Source organism: Xiphophorus maculatus, chromosome 4 (assembly GCF_002775205.1).
Source record: "Xiphophorus maculatus strain JP 163 A chromosome 4, X_maculatus-5.0-male, whole genome shotgun sequence".
NCBI lineage: Eukaryota > Metazoa > Chordata > Actinopteri > Cyprinodontiformes > Poeciliidae > Xiphophorus > Xiphophorus maculatus.
This window is the reverse complement of record NC_036446.1, coordinates 2,889,569-2,912,300: the sequence shown is the minus strand read 5'-3', so window position 1 is coordinate 2,912,300 and position 22,732 is coordinate 2,889,569. Positions and strand designations below refer to the sequence as shown.

The 22,732-nt window shown below is 35.6% G+C and overlaps 2 protein-coding genes across 3 annotated transcripts in view; one reads left to right on the top strand and one right to left on the bottom strand.

The window, feature by feature from the left end:
* Positions 1-22,732, top strand: part of serinc4 (serine incorporator 4) — a 101,340-nt gene that overhangs the window by 9,367 nt on the left and 69,241 nt on the right. For both annotated transcript variants that reach the window (XM_023332580.1, XM_005808118.3), the window contains exons 2-7: positions 10,823-10,990; positions 12,043-12,221; positions 14,276-14,355; positions 14,591-14,684; positions 15,462-15,673; positions 15,956-16,051. In XM_023332580.1, coding sequence (XP_023188348.1) covers positions 10,823-10,990; positions 12,043-12,221; positions 14,276-14,355; positions 14,591-14,684; positions 15,462-15,673; positions 15,956-16,051 — 829 coding nt within the window. The remainder of the gene's footprint in view (positions 1-10,822; positions 10,991-12,042; positions 12,222-14,275; positions 14,356-14,590; positions 14,685-15,461; positions 15,674-15,955; positions 16,052-22,732) is intronic.
* On the bottom strand, positions 506-5,044 carry LOC111608423. The gene is made up of 5 exons (XM_023332582.1): positions 4,358-5,044; positions 3,437-3,524; positions 3,066-3,212; positions 2,712-2,813; positions 506-1,929 (listed from the first exon to the last, which is right to left on the bottom strand). The coding sequence occupies exons 2-5, from the start codon at positions 3,509-3,511 to the stop codon at positions 1,624-1,626; spliced, it is 630 nt and encodes a 209-aa protein (XP_023188350.1). The 5' UTR covers positions 3,512-3,524; positions 4,358-5,044; the 3' UTR covers positions 506-1,623.

Genomic DNA, 22,732 nt, shown 5'->3' with positions numbered 1-22,732 from the left:
TTTGCAGTGTTGCTGTCATATAAGTAAAAAAGAAAAACTAAGAAAAGGAAGAAAAGTCCCTTTTTAATCTGGTCATTATGAGTTTATATTAATATTGCTGACTGAATCCAATCGTGATGCGTTCTGTTGAAGACGCTTTTATAAGTGATTTCTAATCTGAAGTACATTTTGAAAAGTAACAGTAGAGTCAAGCTGCTCTGTGCAAAGAGTACAAAATGTTCTGCTGGGATGTCTTGATGTTCTGCGTGAGTGAAAACTACACTGAGAAAAATTTGACCAATGGTTACTTAAAAAAATTGTGGCAACAAAGTGACACATAATATAATTGAATAGATTTTAGGTTATACAATTTTGATTAAAAAGTATTGAATATGTTAACTTAACTTAACTTAAAAAAATTAAGTACATCTTAATAAAAGCAACAGCTGAAATTAACTTATATTTATTAATTAAATGGGTGAAATTGATTTAGATTTACTAAACATCAGCATAAAAATTATTTGGATTTAGTAAATAATATAAATGATATCAACTCATATTGTAGCACATTATTGCTTAATTCAACACATTAACACTGTTGTTCTTATTTATCTGTAGCTAAAATAATTGATAAATTTTAAGTTTTTATTTGTATCATAGGACTTTAAATCTATTCAATAATATTGAATGTCACTTTGTTGCCATAATTTTTCTGTGTCTAATTTACCCAATATCCTGACCAAACTTGAGTGGCATCAAAAAACAACAAATTACAATGCATAAAACAGCAGCAGCATTTATTTGTGCAACTTTATAAAACGTGTTTATCCAGCACCCAACAAATGCAAAATTCCAAAATACAACAATAAAACAGAGAAGGGGCAATATATATCAGTATCAAGTCAAAAACATAGTGCCACTCTGCTCAAAGTATAGTTAACATGATTTTTTAGAACCATCACATCAACAACAACCAACTTGGACCAGTTAAGCTTGCTTCAACAATTTATCAATCACATAAGAGTTCACTTTATGTTTAAGAGGCATGCAGAGCACAAAACAAGTATGCACATAAAACTTACCTGGGGAAAACACATGACAAGATGTGAGAGATGTGCGAGACCTTTGAGGCATAAAAACTTCCATTTTCTTTTTTTGTATGTTTATGCTACATCTTGTCACTGTGTTGGGGCCCTTGGCTCTGTGACACTTACTTTCCTTTTCGAAAAATAAGTTGAAAGACAGAACTGAACAAAAACATATTATATAAAGTGCAAGTGAAACACAACAAAGTTTTGCAGTCTGCAGATCATCACCCTTCAGTGGTGAAGCCTGCATGGACTCTCCAAAAAGGCAATAGTGGATGCTCTATGCTGTATAAAAGGGACAAGGGTTCATGTGACAGACCTGAACAGATCCAAAGCCATACAACAGGCCGCACTACCACATATGAGAACAAGGGGTCAGTCCTTAGAAAGGGTGGTTAACTGTAATGTACTGCAAGAAAAAATACACATGCAGAAATCCACTGAACTGAAAATTACCCTAATTTTAACTAACTTCACAGAGCATTTCACAAAGTTTTGCGTGTTGGTTTTCACAGTGACTTGTCTATTCCCTTTTGTTTAGCAAGGGTCCGTTTTCTTAAGCCAGTAGTTTATTCCTGAGGCTGTTCACTTTTGGGGAGAGCTTTGAACAATCCAGCCCGAGGAGAAGTTTCTGAAACACTTCAAACGTGTATCTGAGCTCCTTTGGATAAGCAAGATTCACAGCATACGCCAACCCAACAAGCAGGGAGCAAGCCCTTGGAAAGTCACCCAGAGCAGTTAGAATTTTCACGCCGTCCACCATGATACCGATGTCTGGATCCTCTGACATGTTAGCTTTGACGTTGTAGATCTTCAGGCTTTGAACAGCAAGGTCCTGTGACACACTGTCTTCATCAGCATCCTGTAATAGCAAGAACATTGTGCATATCAGACAGTACAGCCAAAGGAGAAGGTTCCATTTCCCAAATTGCTTACAACTGTTTGGACAAGAAAATCTGGAGTTTGTCAGCCGTTGCTTGTAATGCACTCTATTTATGTCAGTGTTTTAGACAAATCTGAGATAACACTAAAAAAAAAATGCACATAATTTAAAAATGAAAAAAAAAAACACAAATATAAATCAATCATAATAATATATTATATTATTATAATATAATCAATTATACAATGATGAGCTGAACAGTTACAAATATTTCTAAATGAAGTTTCTGAAATTAAATCAATCCATTACACTATTATTTCTTCCTGGCACTGTCTTGATGAATATCTTATTCTGCATTGCCTCAGACTTTCTGTAAAAATGTCTTTGTATTCACAAAGCAGCGTCTTGGCCATCATTTCTTAGCTCGCTTTTAGGGACAAATTGCAAAGACTTAAAAAAAATCAAGTTATGGTAAGGTGAAGCATTCTTAGGAAAAAAAATTACATAAATTACTGACAAGTTTTAAATTATGCCAGTTAGTGAAATCAAATTGAGATAGCATTCTGCACTAGCACTTAAAAATTCCTTAATGGAAAATAAAAATTTAAACAAACTTAACAGAGGACAATGATATAGCTTGCCAAGAACCACTGGGAGAAATACAGTTATGACTATTTTGTGATTGGACTTTCCAACAAATACCAAGTAAAAGAGATGAGAGAAATCACCTACTTTATATTTTAACATCTACTTCAACTTACATCGTACTCTTTTAAGAGTTGATCTGTAGATTCCCCAAGGTACAGCATCAAACATCGAATGATAACATCTCTGGTCATGTTGATGTCAGGATTGCTTGGAGTCTGAAACGAAAAAAATAAACACCAGGTGGTTTATATTACTGTTAATAAGCTCAAGGATCCTTCCTGTGCCGTCTTGGGGACCAGTGTAATAAAACACTACTGAAACAAATTCTCATGCGATTATTTCATATTCCATTTATAAAGAGAATCACAGGCTAACCTCCAGTAAATTTAAGCAATGATATTCCAGAAGTTTAAACACAAAATTTTGAGAATAAAATATTAGCAACCATAATGCTCAATGAATGATACCTTGAGTAGGACAGCCTGCAATCTCAACCCCATGTTTCCGCCCTTGGAGTGGAAGAGGTTCAGAAGTCGAGGAGTATATTCATCCAGTTTGGACATGAACTTTGATTCAAGATGCACCATTGTGATTCTGTGAAACTCATCCTGGATCTGAAAGACAAATCATGAAACCAGTTTTAAAGCCTCAAATATTACAAACATACATACTGTTCTTACGACATTTTTCAAAAGCAAGAAGATGGATCAAATTTGATCTATAAAATAGATGACAGTAATGTAACACATTTTGTATCAAATAGCTAAATGCAGAATCACAAATGCAATCCTTCACATTGACTAGGAATATTTCTGATTAGCATGCACTTATAACTCACGTGAGATGTCTCAAATAGAGCGGGCCATCTGGCTTTGATGTCCTCTATACTGGGTGATTGGCTTAAAAAAAACATCCCTTACACATCCCTGCAAGAATCGCGCCATAATCATCTTAATTTTTTCAATGAAAATAAGAAAACAATCATACAAAATTATATTTCCCTCAGAAATTGCTAATCATTTTGCAACTGTAATGTCACTGAAAAGATCATCACAATTAAGTATTTTTTTCAAAATCATCCAGCTCTATAATATACCAACTATGGATGAATACCTCATCCAATCCCATTTCAAAAAATGAACTATCGTTTTAAGATGTTAGACAAAAATATGAAACAGATTTTAAGGTAATATGCACATCAACAAATGCCAAACAATAAATATTAAAATCAAAGATGCCCAAAACGGACTAAGGAAACATTTCTCTCACTCTCTCTGTGGCAGATCAGAGTCAGTACGAAGCTCTACGTACTGATTTCAACCCAACATTCACAGACGCATCTCACTGTAACTGTTTATCTGTCAGTGTGAGCTGCAACCACAGTTTGAAAGCATAACGTTTTTCCGAGAAAACAGGAAAAAACGAGGAAGCCGTTTGTGCCATCTGAATGTAACTAACGTAACGTTAATGGAGAGCCTCAGTGAGAGCCGGTGAACTTGGGTTTAGCAAAACACCAGCCATTGTGCTCAAAACACAATAACAGACGTTCGATGAAAATAACGCCAAATTAAAAGAAGAAAGAAGAAACAGCGCGCTTTGTCTCAAAATGTAACTATGCAAAACGGCTTCCGAAATGTGTAACGTTATAAAAACTGATTAGAAATCTGCTTTTAACATGCTACTTGAGTAAAAATGTTACTGGAGTACATTTTAATTGTAAAAACTAAATGCAGTAACTTTAAACGATTAGCCTTCTCACCGTTGAAAACAACGTCTGTTCCTCCATTATGGTGCCAAACATGCTAGCTAGCTTGTTAAGGTGGGGGAGGGGGAGCTTGGGCTGAGGCCAAAAAACTCAATTAAATAAAAGAGTAGCTTGTATTCTACGGCCACTATATAACGGTATGACGTTAGTCACATTAAATTGTGACATTGAGACTACTTTTTCAATCATTGCAATGCATTTAGTCAAATCAAAGACGACGTAGACTGACTTCGAATCCTTCACACTATAACTTAATTGACTTGCTGTACAGTAAAGTTGCCATGTTTGGTAATTTGCAGTAACCTAAGACAATGCTTAACTGCTACAGACACTTGAATTGTTTAACTAAGAGCAATTAAAACATGTCTTACCTTTAAGCAAACGGTAGTCCATGAAATGCCAAGCAGACTCGATGTTCCTGTGATGAAAATGCCTTGGGCGGAAAAATCAAGGCCTCCCAAATGAGTAAAATTTATCAATTTTCTGCACTTTTGACTTTACCAATGAAAATAAATAAATTCTACTTATTGTTTTTCTGCTGATTTTATTTAAATAAAAACAGAGTAAAATGCAATTAAAAAAATATTCAAATTTGGTTAATTCAGCTCAGTGAGATTCCAAACTGCACACAGTCTTTTTTATTATGTATAGTTTGCTCTTATTTATTTAGTAAATATTAATTAACCCTGATCACAGTTTTTTCAGTGTACAACAATTCAGAACAACAAACACATTTTAGGTCTGCAGGAGTTTGAAAAGTCTAAGTTCCCTGTTTGTTGTTCCTTCTGTGTCAAACTTTACACAAGTTCAGCGCTTTTCTTCAGCAGTGGAGTGCTACGCAGTGAGTTTAGGATGTTTGAGTTTTTCTGGAGTTCTGAGTGAATTCTTGGCTCTTGGACAATTTCTCTTTTTATTTTTGGCTCTGTTTGTGAGGCCTTCCTGCATTCAGTTTATTTTGAAATTAGGTTTTGCTGCTTCCAGATTATGACCCAGATTATTAGTACTCAGGACTTTAGAAAGTTCATCAGTCAGAAGGATTTGGGCCAGTTACTGATTGGAGATGGACTGATTTCTAAAAAGTGACCGTTTTTAGCTACTGTCTTGACTTTTGACACTTTTTGTCCTTTTCATCATTTATAGCACTGAGGAAAAGTATTTGCATCCTTATACATTTCTTGTTGCTTTTATCATGTTTAAGTGACAGTTTTTTATCCAAATGTCTATTTAATTGACTACAACAACAAAAATCTATCCAAACTGATCTAAACTAATTAATTAAACTAAAACTAATTAATTTTAATAGCCGCACCAGTAATTTCCTACTGCCACACATAAGCTTTTCTTAAACAGAATCTATTTGAAATATTGAATTATGCTAAAAGAGCATCTGAGAGCAACATTAAGTCAATAATTCCTTAATATTGATGAAAAAGTACAAGTGGAATTAGCACTTTTTCAAAAATATTTCCCTTGTTTTATGTAAAATAAAGTTTTAGTTCCAGTGGAAACTAAAACTATTTCATGGAGATGAAGAAATTATTTTCCTAAAACAAGCTCCTCTGTTTTGTTGAAAAGTTACTTGTAAGTTAGTTTTACTTTAACATACCAGATACTGTTGGATGTCCAGAAATCAAAAACAAAACCAGAATCTGAATCTTTGACTGGATGGAGCCCGAAACATTTAAAAAAATAAACTCTTGATGAGTCAAAGTTCCTCTTTATAATATATTTATCTGAAGAAAATCACACACTGACTCATACTGATTCTTATTTTTATAATAGATTCATTTGCAGTAAAATTATAAAAAATATTCTTGGTTCCTGTTAACCAAAACATATCAGCATGTTGAGGGAAAAATGAGGACACCTTTCACCTGACAGCTACTGTTGCACTGTAAAACAACAAAAAACGTCTCTAATTTATGGTTAAATTCTGTCTGCTGGTATTTTACTGTAAATTAGAGACTTTTTATTTTTACTGTGGTTAAAATGGCTTTTTATTATTGAACCCATTTTGTGAAACTTCAGACTGAAGTTCTGGGGTTTGACGAGTTTCTACCATGTTTCACTACATTTGAGCTTTGAATCCACTCCACTACTTCATATTTCTTAAATCTTAATCAGTTCTCTGGATTTACTGATTTACTGCAACACATCTGCAAACCATGACACTTCCACTTCTATGCTTCACAGTTGGTATGAGGTTTTCTGTCTAAATAATTAAGTTTTACACAAATAATATTATTACTGAAGTTCTGGTTTTGTCTTTCCTCTTTATGGCAAAACATAATCTGACCTTTCTTCAATGCAAACCTGGAATAATAGTCAAACCTGTGCAGTTTCCTTCTGCTTGAACAGCTGTGCACCTTCATACTGAGTCCAGTGATGAGGGTTTAGACTTCTTTCAGCATCTTGCAGCCTGTTTTCAGGGTGAACTCGTTGAGAAACAAGGTTGGCCATTTTTTAAAAATTACTCCCACTGTAAACAAAACACAAAGTTTCTGTAAACTTTTTCTGAAAGTTTCTGACAGCTCTTTCAATTCCAAACATTTGAAGTGAGAAAAAAAATTCAGGACTGAAATTTTCTGTATTATTTAAATTTCTATGTCAAAATATGATCTATTTAATGTGTTCACTCTGTGAAAGCAGCAGCTGAACATCATTTTTGTGTTAAACCCCCATGACTTTTTATAAAATCTATTAAAACTGAGGAACCTCATCCCAATTTATGCACCTTGTGAGCATCTGAGCATCCAAAAATAAAAGAATCAGTTTGGATTTTGAAGAATATCTTAATTACTACAAAAAACTAAATCAAAGCCCAGAACAATCTTTGCAGAGTTACGTCAAAATATTTCAGATATGCTGCAAAAAAAAGTAGTGAGAACAACGGACATTTACTGGTTATTCATTCATAAAGTATTTTTGAATTGGATTTTGAACCGTAAATAGAGAAGGATATTTGAGAACTTTAAAGAAAAACGTAGTTCTGGTGAAAAATCCCCTCCAGAAAACCAGAGTGAACATCACTGACTGAAATGTGAAGAATTTCAACTTGAATTCCGCACAAAAATATTCTGCAAAATCAGAAGAAACTTGAGAGATTCGCTGGAAGAAAAAATGGCAAAAGGTTCATCAGAAGACGAGTCGGAGACTTTAACTGCAACTTATTCAGGTTAAAATGTACATAATAGCATCAGCTGGCTAACAATATTTCTCTTTCTGTGGAATAATTTAATCTGAGCTGAAATTAATATAATGTAAGCGTTCTTAACCGTGAAACGTTGTGTTAAAAAGCATTGCTTCTTTATAAACAATGATATTTTCACAGGCTGGGCTAATAATTCTCTCCTCAACTGTGATTATTGTGCGTTACTGCCAGTGTAATTTGGCTATTTTTAAATCTGAGCGATCATTCTGTGTTTATGGAAGATAATCTCCCTCTCTCGCTGCAGCAGCTTCCCTCAGCGAGCTGTAATCCTGTATTATGGACCTCAAACTGGGCCACAGGACAGACACCTGTCCCTCACAGAGAGGCAACCAAGTTTCAGGATCTGAACAGTTCTCACCGTCAGCTCAAACTCTTGCACAGAAAAAGAATTAAATCCAACATATTTAATATTAAGTTCCTCTTTGCTCCAAAGGCTTTTAAGTTTTTAATTCAGAAAGTGAAGGGTAACATTAGCATCTCAGTCTCAGGACAAAGGCCCAGCAATTAACCCAGGGATGTCAAAACCTTTTGTCACATGGGGCCAAATTTCTCAAGTCAGAATTACTTGGAGGCCCAAAACTAGTTAGCAAGCTACGGTGGCCCTGAGGTGCAAACCACTACAACATTAACGAAACGGAAGAGGTCTGTCCCAGTGGGAGACCTAAGAAATCGCTGATTGGACTGCAGTTCGGTTTTACGTTTGAACCGGAATATACTCTGGCTTTAATGCCTGGCTTTGCACCTCAGGGCCACCGTAGCAAGCTGCATATATAATTTCTTAAAACTTTTGACCTGCTCAATAATAAACTAAATTTAATAATTAAAATAAAATAGTCAGACATTTTGTAAGAATGAGTCACTGGATACCTAAAAATTTCAATGCCTTATTAAAATAAAGATATTCAATTTGTGCATTTTTGGGTAAAAAAGGAAAAGTGTTTTTGTCCCTTTTGGGATAAAATTTCATATATTTATCAATGTTTAATAAATTAATCAAAAGCAGATTTTGGTGCACCACAGTCTGCTTTTGAGGAAAAGTCACTAAGTAGATGTGTTCCTGTTTACTTTAAAACCAAAAAGAATGCAAAAATATACCATATATATATTAATGCTTTTTATTGGATGAAACATTTTTATTATAATAACACTTTAATTTGTTTAGAATAATTTTTCCCTAATTACAAACAAAAAGTCTCTTTCTGCATCAACTACCTGTGCTGGCGGCCAAACTTGGGCCACACAAAATCAATCCAGGGGCCACATATGGCCCACAGACCACACTTTGGTCACCCCTGAATTAACCAAAACTAAGATGTGCATCTTGTGACATGCAGGTAAGATTAAAATGAACTCTTAAGAAGGTTTAAAACAAAGAAAAAGTTTCAAAAATCAAGTAACATTTTGATAATTCCAAATTTAAAAAAAATTTTTTTTTTTTATTATTATCTAGAAAACATCTATAAATGTTTCATATATTTTATTGAGCAAAATGTCTCCTCAAAGTGACTGAATTTGGAAAAACATAACTGATTAAGGTTTATTCCAGTCCTCATGTTGAATCTCTGCATTGTTCTTCAGATTATGATTTACACTTGATGAATAATAATTCATCAGAACGCACCGTTCCAAAATCCAGCCATAAAATTGCACATCCCTCCACAAATGGAGGATGTGCTCCCTGTAGATAAACTGTTCTTTAATAGGAGCAGAAAATGCAGCTCCAGTTGATGGCTGGGAGGATTTATTCCTGCCCCGCTTGTCATGTTGTGGCCCTAATAAACCAGGCTGACCTCCAGACTCCAGAGTTCACTGTGGCACCAGACAGATGTGCACTAAGATTTAGTTCAGGATCAGCGGAGACGGGCTTGCGTCCAGTCGTCCGTCAGAATCCGAATGTTGCTGGTTTCATTAGGTTAATCTGTCTCCAACGTTGCCGCTGCCAAGTCTGGTTAATGTAGGTTATCTGATGCTAAACAACCCGACTACAGACTGGTTGATGCTTTGAATCTGTGTTTAACTCATTTGAGTTGAATGAAAGAGTTTAATACATTCGCTGTCATTTCAGAATGAGGTTCTGAAATAAAAGCAATGATTTGGGTTATTTCACCTGTTTTCATTTATTTTTCAAAGTCATATTTCCACCATATTTATTTATTTATATGCAAAATATCCAGAGAGGTTGTTAACTAAACACTAAGTTTGAAGCTAAGCAGACTGTAATGCTGCAAACTAAAACATTTATCTTGAAACAACTAGTTTGCTTGCTAACTAAATATTTTGTTTAAAGCTAGCTATTTAGCCTAGCTAAACCGTTAGCTTGCTAACTAAATACCTAGTTTGAAACCAAATAGTGAGCTTGGTAACTAAATATTTCGTTTCAAGTATAGCAAGCTAACTATTTAGCTTTAGAAGCTAAATAGCACTTTGAATTACCTTGTTGCTGTAAAGTGCTGCACAAATACACTTGATTGATTGCTTGAATGATTGATTGATTGATTAAAATTTGATTAAGATAAAGCAGAGAATTTGTTTAGGCTTTCTGACAAGTGGACTCATCTCATTCTCAGAAATACATCTCTAATTTATTAATTAACTAATTTATTTATATGCATATTCAAATACAGATCTGTAAAGTTTAAAAGGTGACCTATTATTCATATAATTTCATATTTTGTGCATTTTGTTTTGTACTTCCATTTGGGTCTCAACTGCTTCTAAAAGAAACCCAAGCACTTAAAAAAAAACACCTAGCTGTTTTTTGACAATAAGTTGATGTTTTTGGTGTTTGGAAAATGAGCCATTTCAAAAAACCTTCTTATTGTTACATCGCATTCAGTATGCACTGTGCCATTACCTAGCAACCCCAGCAGGGCCGGTCCTGTTACTTAACAACACAAGTGGAACTTTGGCACCTTTGGGCAGCTTTTGTTGTTGACTTCCTGCGTTCTTGTTGATTGTGCAGGAGGCTCCACTTCTGCTTTTCAAAGACGTATGGTTGTATAATTATGCATCTGTCCGCAGCCATTTTCACATATGAGTGTAAACGTTGACCAGAGCAGACTAAAATCTCATCAATCAATCATATTGAATGATTTTGTGCAAACAATGAAATGAAAACCTCTTCTGTCAGCCATAGACCCATTCCAACCTGTTGAAGGATCAGAGCAGGTCATCTTTAAACACAAAGTGTTGTTCTTTTCTTCATTTCCTTCAGTTTTTGATTGATTCTGACCCTCCTTGCTCCTCAGATTTGTTGCTGCTGTGGACCGGCTCCCTGCTCGCTCTGCTGTGCCTTCTGCCCTCCTGTCAAATCGTCCACCAGCACACGGGTCATGTACACCTTCTTCCACATCATGAGCTGCGCCGTTTCCTGCCTCATGTTGTCCCGAACCGTCTCTGAGCTAGTCAGGGAAAATGTGAGTTTAACATAGCATAAGGAGCGAAGACATACTTTGAATTCAAAGGTTTCATTCATATGCGAGCATGTAGCAAAAGAAAAACACAAAGATGTTACGCAAAACCGTGTAAGCTAATTACATATTTACTGTTTCCACGGAACCAGATGCTGTAAAATCAAATTATTTGATATGATAATCATGCAAAGCAGGGCTAGCTGCCTCAGAAAAGCAAGTTAGCTGTACTCGAGCATGCAGGTTATGTTATGTTTAAAAGGAAATACCTTCAATCTGTGAGGGGTTGCAACTTGCAAGCCTTTGAAAAACCATTATTCATTCATTTAAATGCTAAACATTCAGCTAGCTTGCTAACTAAATAATTAACTTGAAGCTAAATCTTAAGATTGAAAGCTGCTAACTAAATATTTAGCCTGAAACTAGTTAGCTTGCTAGCTGAATATTTGTTCAACTCTAACTATTTAGCTAGAAGATAAATAATTTACCTGCTAATTAAATGCCTTTTATTTTGAACTAGAACTCCTATATAGCTAGAGCTATTTAGTATGTTCTTAGCAACTAATAACTGTCAAGAACACAAAAACAGAAAATATTATTGTCTAGTTTCCAGTACAAATGTCTTAATACACTTGAAATAAGACAAAACTAACTTGCAAGTAACTTTTTAACAAGAAGTCAGAGCTGGTCAATAAGTTAATAATTCCTTAATATTGATTAACGAGTTCTAGTTTCACTTGGGGAAAATGTCTTGTTGTAAGTGAAATAATCTGCCAGTGGAACTAGAACTTTTTAATCAATTTTAAGACATTATTAGCTTAAAACAAGCTCCTGTATCTTTCTTAAGAGTCACTTGTAAGTTAGGTTTGTCGTATTTAAAGTGTACATGACTGCACTGGAAACTAGACAAAATTACTTGGTAAGTTTCTGTGTTTTTGCAGTGTAGTGTGTATTTCTAACTTAATTAAATGGAAATCATTCCAAATGTGTGCGTCTGATTCAGGGAAGTGGACAGAAAGCGAAGCCGGAGTCTAATGAAGCTGCGTTTTGTGCTCCAGGTGCCTTTCTTCAACGTGGTGTGCGACCAGGCGCACGGCGGAGGCCACTGTGAGATGCTGGTGGGATACTCAGCGGTCTACAGAGTCTGCTTTGGCACTTCCTGTTTCTACCTGATGATGGCGATCTTCCTCATCGACGTCAAGTCCAGTCAGGACTTCAGGGCGCTCATACACAACGGGTCAGTCCCGTCATTTGGTTTTGTTCATCAAAAGAGTTGTGAAGTAACTAGCTACATTTACATGAGTAACTTTTAGAAAAAAAATATTTTTCTGAGTATTTTTACTACTGATGCACACATGCATTTTTTGTTAACAGTTTCATAAGTTTGAAAGAAATTGATTTGGTTTAATTAGGAAATTCTCACATTAATCTGAATTCTTAGATTAAAGTCAGAATTGTCTTTTTTTGTCAGTCGTCCTAATCCTGTACCATAACCCAGTGCCTTTTCACCAAATACATTTAAGTAATCACTTTTACTTTGTCTGAACAAGAATAAGTCCTAATCTTGTCCTTAAATACTTCCCCCCATGCTTTAAGGACAAAATATTCCCTGCAGCTCACCTGACCAGACCTGCACGTCTATTTAAAGCTCTTTGTTGCTGCACTTTCCATTGCAGAGCGCTCGATTAGTGCTGTGACGCAGCACGGATTAGGATTTGACAGCCTGGATTGTTGCTGCTCTTTGGAATAAGAGTCTTAGTGGAGCCTCGGTGAAAAGGCTGCAGGGTCTTTGTCAGGTTGCAGTGGTCTGTAAGAATAGGCCCAGAACCCTGGAGCCACACAAATCAAATTTCATCCTCTGCTTTTGAATGTTTGGTAGAAATGTAGAAAGTAAAAGGAAAGTACACCCACTTTGAGTAGCTGGAGAAAATTTGGCCCAACACTCCCAAAACACAAAATCTTACCAAGTATTTTTATCTAGCTTCAAGTGCAAATATCTTAGTACACTTGAAATAAGACACAAATTAGTTTTAAGTAACTATTATGCAAGATAAAGGAGTTTTTAAAGTCAATAATTCTTTAATATTGATGAAAAAGTTCCAGTTCACTTATAATGACATTTGTCCATGTTAAGATTAGTAATTGTAAATGCAGATTTACATTAATCAATCACTTCAATGTTTTTTGCAATTCCACAATTGTGGAAATTTATGCAGAATCAACAGATCCTCACACTTTCTTGTTCTATTGCATAAATTTTAGATTAAATTTCTGCAAAAACTTTCAAAATTATTGGGTTTAAGTGATGCTAACTTCTACAAGTTCTCCCATCATGGTCATTGTAGATGGGAACGACAAAGGAGGAGTACATTTCTGCCAAAAAATCTCAGTATTTTTCTAGAAAAAAGAAATTTTCTGAGTTTAAAAAGTCAACAAGCTTTTCAGACTCGACGCTTTGTCGAATTTTGAATCTCAGAACATTTCCAAAAGTAAAAACTATCCAACATTTGAAGCTCAGAAATTTCCAAATGTATTTTTTTGTGAAAAATTTAAAGATTAACCTTAGTCAAAATTTCTGAGTTTTTTCTCTATCTATATTTGCCCCAATACGCCGTCGTAAACTCCCACCTGCAGGTGGCGGTATTTCTTACTTTTACACCTTATAGTCTGTGACCCATGTGGCAAAATGTGGCAGAATATTTAGCAAATATTTTTAAATTAGCACCAAAAAATCAGTAATTGTAGCTGAAAAAAATCACAAAAGGGAAGGATTTGACAATCAATCAATTAATCAATCAATCAATCAGGTATATTTGTATGGCACATTTCAGCAGCAAGGTGGTTCAAAGCGCTTTACATCATAAAAACACAAAAGTTATGAAGAAAATACCATACAGTCAACAACTGAACAAACAATTGTTGTCTGTTGAAAAAGATGTTCAATATTATTTGATCTAAATAAGTTATTGAATACTAAAGTTACTTATCAAATGAAAACTTCCCGCTGTTTTTAATATTTTAGCAGTTGATGGACTGTATCGATACATTCTGGTACAACCGACGCTTTGAGAAGATTCATAATTTTGATATATCCCAAAATGAGAATGTTTATGACTCTAAACTATTAATTCATTTCTTAAAAAATGTTATTTAGTTAGTATCTACCTCTCTGTCTGTTTCTCTATTTATTTAAAGGCTTGAATAACATTTATTGTAATTTTTCAGCTAAAATATTTAGCACCACTGTACCGTTCTTAAAGTTTTGTGATTTTTGTTTTGTTTTTTTGTCAGGTTTTGGTTTTTGAAGTTCATCACCTTGCTTGGGATGTGCACTGCTGCCTTCTTCATCCCGACAGAGTCCTTCCTGCACGGTGAGCTAAACGTGTTGATTTTGATTCAGATGCGCTTCCTGTAAAAGGCCGCCAGAGGGCAGCAGTGATCTGCGCTCAGAATCCGCTGAGGGGAATTAATCATAGGATCATAAATCTTTCCAGCGTGTTTTTCCTTCTGTTGGGAACCATAAATGTGGTTGATATCAGAGTTGAATTATGTTATCGCTTCCATAAATTAGCTAAGCGCTTGTTTTCCTCTGATTTCATCTCCCAGCTTGGCATTATGTCGGTGTGGTGGGAGGGTTTGCCTTCATCCTCATCCAGCTCATCCTCATCACGGCGTTTGCTCACACCTGGAACAAAAACTGGTGAGTCAGAACGAGCTGAGCTGCAGCAGAAATTTTCATTCTGGGAAATAGAAACTCAGAGATGCAGAAATAAAAAAAAATCTGTTGAATTTCAAGCAGCCAAACGTGCAAAATTATTATTGTAAATGGACTGAACTTATACAGTGCTTTTCTAATCATGTAGACCACTCAAAACACCTCACATTAGATTGACATTCACCTATTCACACACACACACTGTTATATATCGACATGCAGGTTGGTAGGCAATTTGTGGTTAAGTGCCTTGCACAGGGGGAAGCTGGAATTTAACCTACAACCTTCTGATCATAAGACAACCACTCTACCTACAGAGCCACAGTCATACTATAGAGGAAAACAACAGAATTACATTTACACAAAAAACTCAAAAATATTGAGATTAATCTCAGAAATTTTCTCCAAATTTTTTTTGGGAAATTGTCAAAAATTTTGACTTTTGAAACTCAGAATATTTCCAAGTGATTTTTTTTTTTTAGAAAATTCTTTAAATTAATCACTAAATTTCTGACGTTTTTGGTGGAAATTTACTCTGCTTATTTAGATAAGTTATTTTTTTCTTTTTTTCTTTAAAATGGCCCTACTACACTGTCATAAAAATCCCTTTTACATTTTGGATCTACAATAAATATCCATTTCAAAACAAACAAACAAATAAATTGGGCTATTTCATTTGCTTGATTTTAGGTCGGGGGTTTTTGACAAAAAGTTTGGTCGCCGCTGATTTAAATTGAATTCCTCCTGTAATTTGTCCGCCAGGTTGACCGGAGCGGCAGAAAACAAGCGCTGGTACCTGGCGGTGATGTGTGCCACGCTTTTCTTCTACACCATCGCCACCATGGCCTTCACCTTCATGTACAAGTACTACACACACCCCATCGCCTGCCACTTCAACAAGGTCCTGCTGTGGGTCAACCTGGGGCTCTGCGGCCTCATGTCCTTCATCGCCGTCACGCCGTGCGTCAAGCAGAGTGAGTCTGTCGGAGGAAAGAAACCGTCCACACCTTCAAACCTGCAACCAAGCAGACGCCATGTTTTTACATAGTTCCTTCACTGTCTGACATTAAATCAGACTGGTTACTGATTTAGGTCAGATTCACTGCAAAAACACAAAACCTTACCAAGTGCTTTTCTACTTTTAGTGCACATATCTTAGTGCACTTGAAATAAGACTAAACAAACTGATATAAGCAGGATTAGGTTTTTATTTATTAAAATGATTTAAAGGGTTTTTTAATGTTTTTTCTAAACAGAACAGCCTCGCTCTGGGCTGCTTCAGGCCTCCATCATCAGCTGCTACGTCATGTATCTCACGTTCTCCGCTCTGTCCAGCCGTCCACCAGAGAAAGGTAAGGAAGTCGCCAACACTTACGTTCAAAGCTTCTTTTCTTTAAGAAAACTAAAGCAGAAACACATGGACGAGGGTCTGTATCGTTTCTGCGCCAATTTCTATCAATAATGACTCACAGAATTGCACATTAAAGTTTATTAAACAAATTATTTTCTGGCTCCTGTCTCTGCAGATCTGTTCAGCATTACATGTTCTTTTAGCTGATTGTTAGCATCTTAGCTCCTCAGGTAAAACAAAATCTTCCCAGCATCTGGATTCAGTCTCTGTTTCTGTCTTGTTGTTGTCAGTTTGTTATCTCAAAAGGGTCAGAGGTCAAGGTTAATGTTTAGTTATTTCTTTATGACCTTTTGGGTAAAATATTTAACCTGTGGGCCAGCATTTGACCCAACAAAGACAAAAAACCCTGGAACTAAATACATATTTTACTGTTTTAAGGTGTTTGCTTGACTTGAATCTGTTTCTTTTTCGAAAAACATAATCTTTTATTCACATATTAATATTTTTTGATAGACTACAACTGATTAGTTTTCAATTTTGAGAAATAAAAGCTATAATCTCACTGAAAGGTTAAAGTCTGCCACCTGCCATAGTAGCTAAAAAAAAACAAACGTTTTTTTTTTACGCTTTTCTCAGCTTTTCTACAGTATTTAGGTGCTGGAACAGAGAAAGCTGTAGGAAAAAGATGATTTTGTGTCTGCTGAACCATTTTTGTGTTAATTTTGTCAAATGTTTTAGATCTTTATTCTCCTAAAAGTCGACTCATTTTCAATCATCTGTTCTAATGCCATCAGGTTTTCATCTTAAAGGGGAACTATTGTGTAAAATTCATATTTTGTGCATTTTTGTTCTTCCATTTGGGTCTCTACTGCTCTAAAACACCCAGACAGTTTTGTTAATAAATTAATATTTCTTGGTGTCTGGAAAACGAGCCGTTTCAAAAACCTTCAGAATGTAACTTCACAAATCAGCTGGCACTGTTCCGTTACCTAGCAACCCCAGCAGAGTTCCGCCTGTTACCTAGCAACCCAAATGGAGTTGGTCAGCTGGTTTTACTGCTGTTTTTGTACAACGCCTACTGGAAAAGACAAGTGTTTTGTTGTTGACTAGAAACCACTTGCTGCGTTTTTGTTAGTTGTGCAGGAGGCTCCACTTCTGCTTTTCAAAGATGTGTGGTTGTTTAGTTGCACATCTGTTTGCAGCCATTTTCACCATTTTATAGAAAAAATGTAATGGCCGTGTTTTGTATCGGCCATAGATTTATCTTGACCTGTTCAAGGAAGCATAATGAGTCACTTTTAAACAGTCATTTCAACAAACAAACAGGCCCACAGCATCACACTTTCTCTACCAAACTTTACATGTGAGGATTTTCCACATTGCTGCATGTCAAACAGTTTTACTTTTAATTCCTAATTTCATTCTCAGTTGTTTCTTGGGATCTAATATTTTTCTTCAGCATTAAAAAAACACAACCAACACATGAAGACCCAGTTATCCGCCATTGTTTTCCTTTTCTTCTCACCTGCTGGCCTCAGGAGAGACAAAGAGCTCTTTAATGATGACGACGTAAGTTACAGGCCCCCCCGCCCATCTTATCTGGACTTTCATCGCATGCAAACATACAGACACCAGCACAGATAACCGGGCTGAGATGTGCTGCGACATGCAGGCTTTCTGTGAGCGGCGCAGACGGAAAGATGTTTGTTTCACATTCCTCTGACAAACCACTGACAGGGTAATAGCAGAGGAAAACATCCAGCAGGGTCATTACACGCGTTCTTACACAGCGTGTCACGATGAAGAGGAGAGTGATAAACATCGTGTGGATTACAGGAGAAAAATGCTTAATAAATTCAGTGTTTTAAAGCTGCTGAATCTGCTGCTTGTTATATTTGTTCATCCCTGATTCTGAGTTTGGTAATAAACAGACTTAAGATCCGTTTCTTACAGAGCTTAAGAAATAAACAGATTAATGTGACCTACAATGTTTTGTACATAAGTACCAAAATAAATATAATCAAGCTTTGATTCACTCAGCAGAAACAGATTTTGTGTCACTTACATAACAAGATAAGAAAAATCTTTAATATGACCAGACTGTGCATAAAAATCAGTAGTAATATTATACTTACTCTGCAAAAACTCAAAATCTTACCAAGTATTTTTACTCTAGTTTCAAGTGCAAATATTTGAGTTTATTTTAAGGTAATGATTACTTAATATTGATTAAAAAGTATTAGTTCTACTGGCAGATTATTTCACTTATAACATAGGAAAATTTTTTGTTTTTTTTGTAAGACATTTTCCCTTGTTACAAGTGAAGTAATCTGCAGGTGGAACTAGAACTGGGTTGCTAGGTGACAGGCTTGGCTGGCGTTGCTAGGTAACGGTGTCATTGGAACTAGAACTTTTTCATCAATGTTAAGGAATTATTAACTTAAAACAAAACTCCTCTGTCTTAATGAAAAATCACTTTCAAGGTGTTTTTGTTTTATTTCAAGTGTACTAAGACATTTCCACTAAAACCTACACTAATCACAAGAAAAAATTAAATAATAACGTTATTATTTTTACAGATTCAGATCCATAAATTGAAAGAGGAAGTAGTTTTATTATGCCAGTCAACTACTAAATAATTTTACACATTCACTTCAAAAACACATCATTTTACCAAATATTTCAGTCCAGTTTCTAGTTCAAATATCTTAGCAGACTCATTTTAGCTGAAATTGGGGTCAAATTTAACCATTTCACCTCCACTCCCACACACTGAGCCATGTTGGAAATCAGTGACTGTACGTACAGTAGGTGAGTGTGTGTGTGTGTGTGTGTGTGTGTGTGTGTCAGCAGCGCAGGGCGTTGCAGCAACATGTTGGGGAAAATATGTACGCTCCAGGCCTTTTAAAAAACACTTTTCTAAAGCTGCTCACAAAGCTACTAACACACACTAAAAAACACTAAACCTTACCAGGTAGTTTTGGTCTGGTTTCTAATTTATAAATATCTTATGAATGTTGTGCCAAATATTATCTAAGAGCGCCAGAGCATTAAAATCAAAGAAGAAAGTACAGCCACTCTCAGTAGTTGCTTTCACTGGGTGAAATTTGGCCCAACACTGCAAAAACATAAAATCTTACCAAGTTTTTTTAGTTCAGTTTCTAGTGCAAATGCCTTGTTCCACTTGAAATGAGACAAAACTAACTTACAAGTAACTTTTCAGCCAGACTCTGGAGCTTGTTTTAGGTAAAAAAAAAATCTTAATATTGCTAAAAAAAACTTCAGGTTTCACTGGCAAATTATTTCACTCACAACAAAACATTTTTTCCATGTTACAAGTAAAATAATCTGCCAGTGGACTAGAACTTTTCAATCAGTATGAAGTAATTATTTATTTAAAACAAACTCATAGTTGTTGCTGAAAATGTACTTGTAATTTTGTGTTTTTTCCATTTTACTAAGATATTTGCACTATAATTAGACCAAAAATACTTGGTAAGATTTCGTGTTTTTACAGTGTACACACATTATTGCACTTTCCAGGTGAGTTCTTGTGTCACTTTTTCACCTCTATATGATTTTTTCTAAATGCTGATTGTGGGGATTCTTCCTCTGTACTTCACTGATACTTTCAGGGTTTTGCTGTTAATTGTGAATGATTCATCCTGGTCTTCTAATAAACTTTATGAAAATAAATCATTAGACGATATAAGCAACTAGAAAAACAAAATTTCTGAAGAAATTTAGCCGGGGCCTGCCAAGGCGCGCCCGTCGGGCTTGGGCCCGGCGTCGTCACGCCACAAATCGGCGTCGACGCTAAAGAACGCCGCAACGTAATCAGTGGCACGCGGAGAACCACAAGAACGTTAAGCGAGGCGGACGTGCACCATTCAGTACGATTTAAAATGTTGTCAAGGCTTTTATTTTGGAAGTTTTGTTAAACTTCATTTCAAAGGGCCAAACTAATCCCATGCGTAATAGTCCTTGGGTTAAAATAGTTATATAATGCTGAAAACACAAGTAGCTGATGTAAAAATATTCAAGGCTTTTATTTTGAAATTTTCAGTATGCTCCATTTTAAAGTTCCGAACTAATCCCATGTGTAACAGTGCTTTGCATGAAAAAGTCATATACGGCCAAAAAAAGCAATTACGTCATGTAAAATCTTCAAGGCTTTTATTTTGAAATTTTCAGTATGCTTAATTTTAAAGTTCCAAACTAATCCCATGTGTAACAGTGCTTTGGATGAAAAAGTCACATAAAGCCACAAACAGCAATTACGTCATGTAAAAATATTCAAGGCTTTTATTTTAAAATTTTCAGTATGCTTCATTTCAAAGGGCCAAACTAATCCCATGTGTAACAGTGCTTTGGATGAAAAAGTCAAATAAAGCCAAAAACAGCAATTACATGATGTAAAAATATTCAAGGCTTTTATTTTGAAATTATTATTATGCTCCATTTTAAAGTTCCAAACTAATACCATGTGTAACAGTGCTTTGGATGAAAAAGTCAAATAAAGCCAAAAAGAGCAATTACATGATGTAAAAATATTCAAGGCTTTTATTTTGAAATTTTCAGTATGCTTCATTTTAAAGTTCTGAACTAATACCATGTGTAACAGTGCTTTGGATGAAAAAGTCAAATAAAGCCAAAAAGAGCAATTATGTCATGTAAAAATATTCAAGGCTTTTATTTTGAAATTTTTGTTAAGCTTCATTTTAAAGGGCCAAACTAATACCATGTGTAACAGTGCTTTGGATGAAAAAGTCAAATGAAGCCAAAAAAGAGCAATTACGTCATGTAAAAATATTCAGGGCTTTTATTGTGAAATTTTCAATATGCTTAATTTTAAAGTGTAAAACTAATCCCATGTGTAACAGTTACTGAGTTAAATCAGTTATATACAGCCCAAAGCAGCAATTAGTTGTAAAGGCCAGTTCAGTCCTGATCTGTTTCAACTGAGTCTTCCACTATAGATAGAACTACAGCGATGCGTATTCGTAGTCCAAATCAGCAGCCAATAGCCTCTTGAGTTCCGTTGCTATGGCAAATAATGGTCTCAGCAGGTGTGAGCTGTGAGCTCTGAGCTCTCAAACACACAAGTGTGTTTGAGCAAACACACTTTACTGAAAAAAAGCATTGGAAACAAATCCTTCTTGTTCGGGAACCGTAATACATATTCGAAAAGCGTTTCGAGCGTATGACAGTTCAATGTGTCTTCTGCGATAGTCCCGAGATTCATATCTGTACCTCACTCAGAGCATTTACAGTGATGAGAGAAAGAAATGTTGTGCCCATATCTGATCCGAGGTCTGCTGTCACTCTAATTTGAGCAAAAATGAGAAACTTTGGGTCGCTTAGAGGCAAATTGTGGACAAACCGTAACTGGTATCGACGAGCCGTCTTCACTTTCGAAGAGATCACAGACGTATCTACAAAATGAAATTTGAATGGCATTTCTAGGTGAATTTGTGACGACACAGCAAATCCTCAAAAATAGGGTATTTCTAGGATTTTTCCCATTGACTTATAATGGGGGTTTTTTCGTAGTTTTTTGCGAATTATGTCGCCACGTTAAGCCCAAATCCCACCAGAAGTAATAGCTGGAATGGCGTGAATTTTCTGCAGGTTTTGATACCTCATTTGTAGGTGTGCACCAAGCGGTATGAGCCGCATTAACGGTTACGGAAGAAAAATAAAGAAGAACTAGAAAATTTCGGAAGAAATTTAGCCGGGGCCTGCCAAGGCGCGGCCGTGGGGTTCGGGCCCGGCGTCGTCGCGCCACAAATCGGCGTCGACGCCAAAGAACGCCGCGACGTAAGCAGTGGCACGCGGAGAACCGCAAGAACGTTAAGCGAGGCGGACGTGCACCGTTCGGTACGATTTAAAATGTTGTCGAGGCTTTTATTTTGGAAGTTTTGTTAAACTTCATTTCAAAGGGCCAAACTAATCCCATGCGTAATAGTCCTTGGGTTAAAATAGTTATATAATGCTCAAAACACAAGTAGCTGATGTAAAAATATTCAAGGCTTTTATTTTGAAATTTTCAGTATGCTTCATTTCAAAGGGCCAAACTAATCCCATGTGTAACAGTGCTTTGGATGAAAAAGTCATATAAAGCCAAAAACAGCAATTACCTGATGTAAAAATATTCAAGGCTTTTATTTTGAAATTATTATTATTCTCCATTTTAAAGTTCCAAAGTAATCCCATGTGTAACAGTGCTTTGGATGAAAATGTCAAATAAAGCCAAAAACAGCAATTACCTGATGTAAAAATATTCAAGGCTTTTATTTTGAAATTATTATTCTCCATTTTAAAGTTCCAAACTAATCCCATGTGTAACATTGCTTTGGATGAAAAAGTCATATACGGCCAAAAAAAGCAATTACCTGATGTAAAAATATTCAAGGCTTTTATTTTGAAATTATTATTATTCTCCATTTTAAAGTTCCAAAGTAATCCCATGTGTAACAGTGATTTGGATGAAAACGTCAAATAAAGCCAAAAACAGCAATTACCTGATGTAAAAATATTCAAGGCTTTTATTTTGAAATTATTATTCTCCATTTTAAAGTTCCAAACTAATCCCATGTGTAACATTGCTTTGGATGAAAAAGTCATTTACGGCCAAAAAAAGCAATTACCTGATGTGAAAATATTCAAGGCTTTTATTTTG